General features: G+C 49.2%; 1 protein-coding gene across 1 annotated transcript in view; it reads right to left on the bottom strand.

Moving 5' to 3' along the window:
• Window positions 1-11,390, bottom strand: part of Csmd2 (CUB and Sushi multiple domains 2) — a 547,489-nt gene that overhangs the window by 46,328 nt on the left and 489,771 nt on the right. The window contains exons 45-48 of the mRNA XM_055610909.1: window positions 5,575-5,655; window positions 5,041-5,154; window positions 3,191-3,379; window positions 974-1,120 (exon numbers count right to left, since the gene is read on the bottom strand). Coding sequence (XP_055466884.1) covers window positions 974-1,120; window positions 3,191-3,379; window positions 5,041-5,154; window positions 5,575-5,655 — 531 coding nt within the window. The remainder of the gene's footprint in view (window positions 1-973; window positions 1,121-3,190; window positions 3,380-5,040; window positions 5,155-5,574; window positions 5,656-11,390) is intronic.

The following is an 11,390-nucleotide window of genomic DNA, read 5'->3' as shown; positions in this document are numbered from 1 at the left end:
TATATATATATATATATATATATATATATATATATATATATATATATATATATATATATTTCCAAAGTTTTGGCCTTTGATCTGACTGTGCCCAGACAATAAGATGAGTGAAATCCTGTCCATCGCGGCGATATAGACGGAAGTGGAGGACATAACGTTAAGTGAGTGAGGTGCAGAAAGACAGATCTGTGTGTGCTCTCACTCATGTGTGAAAGCTAGGGAAAGATGATTTTACACAAGTGGAGAGTATGAATGGGGCTCAACCAGAGCTTGGGACCAGTCCAAGGCAGAAGGGGTGGAATGAGGTTAGTTATTGCCCACAGAAGCAGAAAGGACTAAGTGCTCGTGTTTGGCAGCCCAGATGGGCAGCTGAAGTTCATAGCAAACTGGTAGGAGAATGGATTTCAGCAGTCTCCAGCACAAAACTTTGAGGAGATGTGCTAATTGCTCCCTTTTGATCATCACAATTGTATATACACATCAGAGTGTCATACTGTGCCCCTCACGAATATGTCCGCTTGGCGTCTGTTACTGAAAGGATAATAATGAGAGAAATACCGCCTGTATAGCAGGTCTCCTCTGCTGCCCACCCTGTGGGATTCTGTCTGAGAGTTGCTCAGCCGAAGGACTTCCGGTAATATCTCCTAACCGTCTAAGGGGCTAGGATCCCCCTGGTCTCATCAGATCTCATACTGAATAGATACAATCCCGGAGACTCATGGTGGGAGCATGAGAAGAAAGAGAAGAGGTTAGAGGAGGGCAAGGGACACGGGTGTGAAGAGGTAGGAGACGGCCCCTGGTCTTGTACTGTGTCACATGAGGAAAACTGGGAGCAGGAGGCTGCCCTGCCGACATGAGAGAGGCCGCTGCCTTGGTGAGGAGATGGACCATGGCTTCTTTTGGATGTTTCAGGTGAGACACTTCAAGGGTTCAGAGCGGCAGCCCTTCTGAGGCGTTTTCATGGCTTACTCACCTGAATACCGAATCTTAAAGCCCTTCCGGTTATAGGCGTGGTCAGATGACCAGCGCAGGTACACAGAGTTGCTTGAGCTGGTGACAATCAGGGGCGCTGAGTAATTCCCACTGAGAGCTTTCAGTAGAGGACTCGTTCCTGACGGACCTTGGGTGAGAGAGATGCAGGGTTACAGGCCATTTTACGTCTAGAGAGAGGTGTAAGCGTAGCTGGGATGGCTGGAGACTTTGCCTCTGGTGGCCTGGCTGAAGGACTCATTTTGCCCACCCTTATCTGAAGCGGTGCCCTGGGGGCAGCAAGGGAGCTGAAATCTCTTTGCTGGTTGCCAGGGCCGAGTAGTTAGTTGATGGAAGAGCTGGTTTTCAGACTGGGACCCTCTTCTGATTTCTCTTGCACATGCTAAAAATAGCATGGTGCCCGCCATGCAGAAATTTTGTTTATTGAACAGATAAAAAATCGAGAGCCACAGAACAGAGGAAAGTGATAGCTCTCAGGGTCATAAGTAATAACGCTTCCTAACATGCCTTCCCAAGGCTCTCCAGGAAAGCACCTTCTCCTATGTTCTACCTTAAATGCCTGGATTGCATCTCAGGGCTCTAGTCCAAGGAGCATACTATAAATCCAGGAAACCCATAACCTAGGATTTATAGTCCTGGAGAAGGCTATGAGTGAAGGTTCCAATACACCGTTGAGACAGCTTTTGGAAGCTTGGAAGAGTAATGGACTACAGTTAACAGAGAAGGACCGTTTGAGCTGCTATGGCAAACTGGGAAGGAAGGAAGGCATTCAGAAGCAAGAGGAAGCAACACGCTTGAACAGTTCTGTCATGAGAAAAGCACTCCTGACCGATAACTGTGATCCTTGAGAGCCTGGCAGAGACTCCATGGGCCTGATGAAACCAGGCTCCTCAGGAGTAAGAGGGATCAGACGACTGGGACACAGAGGTCAGAGGTCAGGGAGAAACACTTCCTGGATTGAAGCAAGACTGTAACAGTTGAAAATGGGGGTAGCAAGGCTGGGGCGGTAGTTGGAAGGACCGGGCCACAGGACCCATGGGGATGGCACACGAACGGAGTTTACTCCTAAGGGCAAGCTAGCTGGGTAGACAGGGAGAGCAACTGAAATAGTATGAGTTTATGACCGATAGAGAGAGAGCACCCTCAGTGAAAAGACTCAACCCTCTGTCCAGTTTATAGACCCAAGCCAGGCTTCATTTCTCCTTCATTCCAGAATAGTTTCGTTAAAAAAAGAGGTTGGGTTCCTACCGGAAAAAAAAAAAAGACCCTAGAAACTGACACCAATTAGTCATTCCTCTGGCCCGTCCCTTTACAGGCCCACCGCTGTTTCCTGGTATAGATAAATACTGTAGACACGAGAGCAGCTGAAGTTATTGAAGGCTTTGGGTACGGAATTTGGAGTGGTGCTGACTCCCGGGGATCCCAGTCCTACCGTGGCTGTTCTGTCTGGCAAGGGTGCACGAGGAGAGAAGCTGTTTCTACCCCTCAGCGCAAGCTTACAGGTAGACGAAGCGCCTGTGCTAGCATTGCGGATGGGCACGGCTCTGGCCCCTCGCAGTGCAGCTGTGGCTCTGCCGTGTGCTCTTCTCCAGGTTGTCAGGAGGGAGGAGCATGCGCAGCAGCTCGCATTGGCGGGAGGCAGGCAAGAGTGTACGTGCACAGTTATGTCCCAGAGCTCTGTTAAAAAGCCGGGTTTTTGCTGTGATACGGTGACAGGGGGCGTGGGATCTGGACATTCTGCAGAACTCAGCATTTCCGTTGTTTACACTGGACTTTTCTGAGCTGCTGGGGACAACTAGTGCAGATAAGGGGATAAACCCTACAAAGGGTGACGTGGTATTTTGAGGGTTTGTTGGTTTGGAACATGCTGAGGCGTTTTTTTTTCTAGACACAACAGCAAATAAACCTTTTGCCTGCTCTTCACCGGGGGGGGGGGGGGGGGGGGGGGGGGGGGGGGGGCTGGGATCCACTTATTGGCTGGTGTTCAGGGGGTTCAGGCTGGTATCGGATCTAGGCTACTATGCAAGCAGCAGCCACACAGATCATCAGTTCCCTGGGCTTGGGTTTCTATGGCACAGGTAAGTCCCCAGCAAGTCCTGATAGGAAAATGCAGCTTAGATTCCACCCCCCACCCCCCAGGGGCTGGGAGAAAGTTGGTGCCTTCTGTAACGGAGAACCTCATGGCCTTTGAGGGACTCACCGTCAAAGATCTCAAACTCATCATACTGCTTCTCGCTGAGGAAGTACTCCACGGTGACAGTGACATTGTATTCTGGCTCCACCCTCACCAGCCAGGAGCAGGTCTGGAACTGTGGGTAGCTCCCGGGGTAGCTCTGGCTGAGGATCACACCGGTGGAGTCTGTCAGAAGCTCATTGGTTGGGCAGTGCACTGGGAGGAAGAAAGAGATACTGTGTACACGGACGGCATGGGGACAGAGCAGGAAGGAATGGTAGCTTGTCCATGGAGTAGAACCATCACTGAAAAGCTAGTATTGGGCTACTTTAAACACGTCCTCACATTCACCATCGTACTGCCCCATGGCAAGAAGTAACTTCAGGTCTGGAACTCTCAGCAGGCCAGTTGGTTGAAATCATTTCCTAGCTTGGGTGTGGGTGCTGCTACTTGGATTTGAGGTCACTGGGGTTGGTACGTATGTACAGGCAACAGAAAGGTCACCTATACCCAGAAAGCCACTCTTCAAAATGGGTTTAGTTCGTACAAAGAGACAAGAGTGCAGGAGTAAGCAACAGACGAGGGGTCGGTCACACCTGGATTTAGAGCCCAGCTTTACCACTTACTTACTGTGTGGCCCCTAATCAATTATTCCCTTTCAGTGTGATGGCTTTTCCAGCACAAAGCAGAAATCCCTGCCTCACAGGACGGCTGTATCATAGAAAACATCATACTTCATGATATCAAATCACACATGTAGAGTCTGGAGCATGATGTCTCAACACACCACAGAGATGATGATGGTAACTGCATCAGGAGCAGGAAGGTTTGGCTGCAGCCTGATTCATAGGTGGTTAAAGAAAGCAATATTTTCCTAAGGAAGGCAGTGTGGACCTCCAGAAAGAAGCAGGAGGAGCAGGAGGAGGAGGAACAGAGGAGAAGAAGGAGGAGGAGGAGGAGGAACAGAGGAGAAGAAGGAGGAGGAGCAGTAGCAGCAGGAGGAGGAACAGCAGGAGCAGCAGCAGGTGGAAGAGCAGGGGAGAAGGAGGAGGGGCAGTAGCAGGAGGAGCACTTAGGACTCATCACAAAGGGGAGGGAACAGGCTGGTCCAGAGGAGCCCTGAACACCCCCGGCACTGGGGAGGGTCTCTGTCCTGGGGCACAGGGAAGTACCATAACAGTCTGCATGGAACACATTTCCAGATAATTTGCTTCCGTTTGCTTGGGCTGGGGACTCCAAGGCAAGGCTTCAAGGACTGAATCAGTTTCTTCAGGGCCCTTGGCAGCTGTGGAAGTTTCCCAACCCCCACAGCAGCCGGTGTGTGTCACACGCCATCTTCGAATGCCTGGAGCCACCAGCCATGCCACTCCTCACAATAAACCTCGGCCTATGTTCAACCACTGTCCTCACTTTGCAGGGCAGTAAGGAGCTCTGTGTTGCCTTGGGTGCTCAGGAATGGGGAAGGGCTGGATTTGGTCTGAGTCGGGGCAACCTGGTGAAGCGAGTTCATCTTTTCAAGGCGCTGCATTGGGATGCAGGCAGCTGAGGTCTGGACTCACAGGGTCATGCACACAGGATGTTGGGTACACTTGCACCCCGGAGGTAGGGTGACATTCCAGAACTTCTTCATGACAGCACTCAGTACACAAACTCCAGAGAATGCCCAGATAAGAAACCAGGGACGGCCCAGCCCTTTCACAGCCCCCAGCTCAGACTAGGTGGAGCCCCTTCGAAGGGCTCTCACTCACTTGTTCATCAGACACCACTGACCCGGTGACTGGTGACCTCTTTTCAGAGGGCAGGGGTTGAGCTGAGAGTTGGGGACGGAAAGAGGAGTAGAAGCAGGGTTCTGTTGGGGTGCTGCTTAGAGCAATTACCTTCGCATATTGGGGGTGGACCTTCAAACTGCAGGTAGGTCCCCAGCTTGCAGGTCAGGATTTCACTCCCCACTAGGGTAAAGCCTGGAAGGCACCTGTAGCGGACGATGTCGCCTGTCAAGAGAGGTGAGCATGGGCATCCCCTGATTCAGAAGGGCTGGCATCCCAAGTACCTCAAACCCACTTCCCTGGAAGGTAACCAGCACTGGGTCAGGCTTCAGGCACAGTTCCGTGCTGTGATGCAGACAAATGCTTCCCCCCACCCCACCAGCTCAGCCTTCTGGATAGTTCATAGTCTAAGAAATTCCTGGCTCTCTTAAAGCTTGTGGATAGCCCCAGTTCCTCTTCCTGGGGCTGGGTCAAGGAAGAGGGTTTGCATTTTCAGTGGCAAACTCAGCTGAGAGAACACTGACACACCCGTGATCTGGGCCTCAGTTTCCCTCTGCATAGATGGAGCCATTGTCCAGTGTCTACTGCTTCCTGGCCCCTCTTTGCCACCCTGGGTTGAAATCCCGGCCATTTGACAGGTGGTACCTATGTTGAATTCTTCATTCTCTGTGACCACTTCAGCATTGGGGAGGATGGTCGGGGGAGGACACTTGGTGAGTGGATAAGCTAAAAAAAAAAAAAAGACAGAAAGACAGAGGTCAGGTGCAAGGTGTCACTCCTGGGCCCAGGATAGGTTCCTGACCAATCCTGACCCCATTCATTCACGCAGCAGGCATGTCCTTATTTTTGTTGAATTCACGCAAGGTCTTCTGAGGTACCCCAGGCTGCCTTGAGCTTATTATGTGGCCAAGGATAATCTTGAACCCATGATCCTCCAGCCTCGGCCCCCCAAGTGCCAGGATTGCAGGTGCTCTCCAGCACCATGTCTGGTTTAAGTGGTGCTGGGGACAGAGGCAGGACTCTGAATGTGGTTGGTACCAACTGAGCCGCGTCCTCAGCCGCTGGCACAAGAGACACACATGAACGGGTGTTTAGAGCTGCACTGGGCCAGTTCAGCCACACACTGCTTGGCTTATCTCCTGTTGTCAGGTTCTGGTATAAAACCCGAGACGCATGCTTCAACACCAGTAATGAAGGAAGGAAGGGTTTACATCGCAGACCTGTCACTTGAAGACGTTGTCACTCTGATCTGGAGTCAAGAGACTTGGCAGCCAGGGAGGGCCCTAACTACTGCAGCCTGGCTCCCCAGCCTTCACAAGCAGAGGAACAAAGTGCTACCAAGGGCACCTCTGTGCATCCCGCTTGTTCAGCGGCCCAGCTCAAACAGGCTATAGCCTTGAGTTGTGTCCAAGTTCTGTAGCAAAGCCTTATATTGTTTTCCATTAGCCATTCCCCTGGGCTGGAGCTATTAATGGGCCTGGTTACCTGAAATACATCTCAAGACCTGTCATATCAAACCAGCTGTATTCACATCTAACAGGACCTAAGAAGCATTCAGTGATGTCACTGGCCTGGAGGTGGAGTCGGGAGGAGGAGCCTGGCTGAGGACATCCTTCAGGCTGGGGCACTTCTGCAGACCAGTGCTCTGATTCTCCCGGAAGCTGACCCCGCAGTGCGAAGTGCGTTTCACCTGTGAGCCGGTGATTAGCTAACACGCAAAGTTACTTCCTCAAGGTCGCGCAGGGAATACATGGTGCAGTCAGGACTTAAATCCAGCTCTGGCTGTTCCCAAACCCAGATCCTCCCACTGGCCCCAGCCCAAATCCCCATCCTGTCCGTGTCTCCTCCTCTGACCTTTGTCCAAACACAGCTGACCTCGGCGGATTCTGTAAACCGGAGTCTGGCCCTCGGGGCAGAGGCTGGATGGTTCCTGTGTTCGGAATGGTCAGTGAGGAATTCTAACGGCTTTTATTACCTGGCTGAGCGCTATCGATCCTGTTTCTGCTGCTGTGGCTGCTGTGGCTGCTGCAGCCAGGATTGTTTCCCAAACCTCCACGTCCCCGGCTATGTTTTTTAAAAAAACGTGTAATGTTATTAAAAACCCCAGGGGTTTTCTATGAAAACGGTGGGAAGAAAATGAAATGTATTCACTGTCTTCTCAGACGTAGCTACTGTTCACCGAGTGCTGTGGCCTCTCTGGGTGTTTGTTCCCCTGCACAGTTAAGGGGTTTTCTCTTAGCCAGATCTGCATCATCTGGTATGCACCTTGAGCCCTGCCTTGTCAGCTGCCATTATGTCAGAAGAGGTTTCCTGTATGATAAAATTTCTTCAAGAATGAGACTGAAATGATTTTGTGAAATATAATCATATACATTTACTAAGATTTATTTCAGATGTCCCTGATGCTAACCATTGAGTTTCTTAAGTTTTTCCATTTACAGTTCTGACAAAATTATTTCTCTGTGCACATCACATGTGTCTGGATTATTTTTAGACAAAAAATCTCATGTGTCCCGTGCTGATCTCAGACTCAGTACAGCCAAGAATGACCTTGAATTTCTGATCCTTCTGCCTCCACCTCACTAGTGCTGGAGTTCTGGGTGTGCATCATGATGCCTGGCTTCACTATTTCTTTTGCATTTTCTTTCTTTTTTTTTTTTTTTTAACATTCTTCCTTCTTTTCCTTCTGCTGATTCTCTTAAACTAGAAATGATTAGAGTATCTAACCTTTATAAAACACGCAGGCAATCCTTGTCAAATGTCAGTAACTGTTTCCTGGCTATTAGTATGGACTCGGACCTCTCTCCTCAATACTTTAAGATTCTACTTAAAGTATTCTACTGAGTTGGAAATCAAAGTCCAAGAGGAAGTAAAAACACAGGAAAATGCGTGTGTGCAGGCAGCAAGCCATTGTGATAGAGACCGGGTGCTTTAAAACATCACTTCATAGTAACACAGCTGTAAGAGCGGCTTGGCACATCCACAGGAAAGCTTCGTCCTGGTATCACAGACATTCAGCGTGCGGTGTAAGACTTTCCGGCTTTGGGGGGGGGGGGGGCTATGTGGAAGTCACAGTGGGAATGGGTTTGGGACAACCGTGCAGTGTGCCGCCCTTCTGAGACCACAGCATTCCAGGCACGGTCCCCATCAGGCTGTCGGAGCCAACTTCCTTCCAAATGGTCCCCTGGGATCTGACATTTTACCAACTGAGGCTGGAAGGTAATGGGAGACTTGGCCTGTATCGAGTTTTATGTAAAAGGTTTTCTTATATTGGGGAAATGTAAAGTTTTGTACAGATCTGTTGGCTAGTCAGAGCCACCTGGAAAGAGACGAAAGCTTTCGCAGCGAGTGTCTCAACACTCAAGAGGCTCTCTCGAGGCATCCAAGTGGCTTTTAGTTTGAGTTGACAAAAGCCAGAGCTGGGCCGGCCCTTGAGGTGTGCTTCCGTTCTTCTGTCTAGGAGTCGTTTGACTCATGCTGTCGGCAGATCACAACTGCTAAGATTCAGGGCGCCATCTTCCTCCTTTCATGCAGTCCACTGAGATTCCCTGTTGGGCTTCACTTAGCTCAGAACAGCGTGGGTGCTGAAGATGCAAGAGCCAGCAAAGTTCTTGCTCCTCTAGGATGCACAACCCCACTGTGGGCAGCGTCATCAACTGGCTTGACAAACAAACACACCCAGTGGTTCCTTTCCTTTTATTTTGTGGCGGTGTGTGTGTGCTTGTCCATGTAAGCGCACATGTACAATTGTGTGTGTGTGTGTGTGTGTGTGTGTGTGTGTGTGTGCCGGGAGCTCACTAATTGGCAGCTCCAGGAATCTGCCTGTCTCTGTCACCATCCACCAGCACTGGGGTTACAAGCAAATGCCACCACCCTCAGCTTTCAAAGCTTGTGCAGGAAACTGTGAACTCACTCAGCCCTCTCCTCAGCAACTCTTGATTATTTTTAATTTTTTCATATGTTAATAAGTTTTTCAAGTTAGTAATTTGCATTTCTCTCTTTAGCTGTCCAGTCGGGTCCTGTGTACCCTGCTTTTCTTATGAAATTGAAGGACTCTCTGAATACTCAAGCTTGACCTTGGCTTCTTAATGCTATGCACGTAGTTTAACATTTGTTTCATTTTATTCATGTCATTTCTCAATTTCTAGAGATATGAAAAATCTTATTTAGTCAGCTGTCATTTTCCTTAACAGTTAAAAAAAAAATCGATCTCTTCTGGGCCTCATACTTGCCTTTGAAACTTCTAAGGCGTGACCAAGTTTTCTAGAAAAACAAAATCAATACGCAGAAATCTGCCCTTAACAGGAGCCTTCAGAGTTTGCATTTTGTGGTTGTCAGGGACATTTCTCATTGTGTTGCATTTTTAAAAATTACAGATTTTTGCTCTACACAGAAAGTTTGTGGAATACTGACATGCCACAGACAAAAAAAAAAAATCGTCTAAAATATAAACAAATAAACAAATCACTAACCCAAAACAAGCAGCCAACAAACAAACAAACAAAAACAAACAAACAGAACATTTCACACGTGGAGGCACACACCTTTAATCCTAGCATTTAAGAGGCAGAGGCAGGCAGTTCTCTGTGAGCTCAAGGCCAGCCAGGGCTACAGAGTGAGACCTTGTCTAAACAGCCAGCAAAATACAACAAAACCTTCCTGAAATTTCCCCTCTAGGCATAAGGAGTCTCAACCATTTTGAGTACCGAGCTCAGGTTAACAAGCTTTCATCCCCACCTGAAGCAGTCGCACCCTGTCTGCTTTGATCTCAGGACACACCTCAAGGTGAGGACATTCGAGTCAGACGCCTTCATTTCCCCCTTTCTCTTTGGGGTGAGGTACTGCTTGCTATGCTTGCCAGGCCTAGTACACATTATTGTGGTCACTGGATGGTGTCGGGTCCATTTTTCAGGTCATGAGGTGAGGAACTGCTGTGGGTTAGCAAGCTGAGTTAGAGTGGTGGCTAGTGCGTGAGGAGCCATTGCTTCAGGTCTGTTGCAGCCTGCATGCCAGCTGTATGATCTGCTCCTCCGTATGTCTGACCAGGTAAGTTCTTCCTCAGGCTGCAGGATTGGTCTTTGGCTTAGATATTTCAAAGCAAAACATAGTTCATCGAGTTCATTTGCACTTATCAGGCAAGTTAATGATGTTGGCTCTGATTCTGAGTCTGGGAGCCGGGCTTAGGTATTATTCAAATGCCCCTTTCTGCCATTTTGTTCCTTATATTCATATCTCCTTCTCAAGAACCTTACAAGGGTATATTGGCTTAGTGGAGAGAGGAGCCGTAGTTACTGCCTTCTAGCAGCACTTGAGACCTGACAGCAACCTGCTTTTTATTTCACTGGACAATACAAAATAAATCTGACTTTAAATCAATGGATTGTACCCTGCATGAATGATATTTAGTGGCCTCCTCTTTATCTGTGTGTACAGGCACGCAAGCATGTGCCTTTATGTGCACAAATAAAATGTGTATGTACATACAACTTGCATACCACAGCTGTTATTTTGCACATAGATTATTCCTGACTCATCTGTTCCAAATAGGTTTCAAAGGCTGTCTTTAAATGTGTATCCTTTGCACTTAGGTGGAAGGTAAGGGTCACTAGGACTCCAGGGGGAGCTCCCAGGAGCCTCAGTGTTTCTCTCTGCCCAGGGTTTTCCCACTTCTCAGTTCACAGGCTAGCAGCAGGGAGGCAATCCTCTGCACCTAGATTCATACCTCCGCTCTTTGGGAGGTAGATGGGATGAGCTGAGCATGACAACATCTCTGTTTCCCTTTCAAGTTCCCAAGAGAAGTCACTGTGCCAGATCATATGTCCACTTGTGGTTCAAGAGGTTTAAGCTGCTGTGGCTGCAGGCTTAGCACTGAGAGGTGTTGGGGGTGGGGTGGGGATGGCGAGAGCAGCCAGCTACCCACACGACGACGGTGGCGAGGTCACTGTGAGGGGTGCAGCCGACGCAGAACAATTCCATCTAGCTGCATCGCGTTAGTGTGAGTTCTGCCTGCGGTGTTCTGATGCTTCCCCGCAGCTGTGAGTGCAGCAGCCAACAGCAGGAGGGACATTAACAGATAATGTGATCTGTGCGTCACGGAAATCCTGACACGGGACAGCGTGCACGAACCTCGAAGGTGCCGTGCTGTGTGAAACAAGCTGGCCACAGAGGGATGCATCTTGCACGGTCCCATTTCTGAGGGACAAAGGATGGTCAGGCTTGGAGAATGCAAGCAGAAGGGGGTGGGGGTGGGGGAGGAGAGCTGGCTAAGGAGGACAGAACTTTTGTTTTAAGAGGTGAGACCGTTCTGGAGATAGATGGTAGTGACAGTTCCACACGGAGGAGCATGCATGCAGGGCCTCTGAACTGCCTGATTGAACATTGAGCGCGTGTTCTGTCACAGTGGGGAAAGCAGACACATTTTCCAACATAATTCGCTTTTTTTTTCCATTTTATTTTATTTT

Source organism: Psammomys obesus, unplaced genomic scaffold (assembly GCF_907164565.1).
Source record: "Psammomys obesus unplaced genomic scaffold, mPsaObe1.curated_primary_1811, whole genome shotgun sequence".
NCBI lineage: Eukaryota > Metazoa > Chordata > Mammalia > Rodentia > Muridae > Psammomys > Psammomys obesus.
The sequence above is the reverse complement of the archived record's forward strand: the minus strand, read 5'-3'. Positions and strand labels throughout refer to the sequence as shown.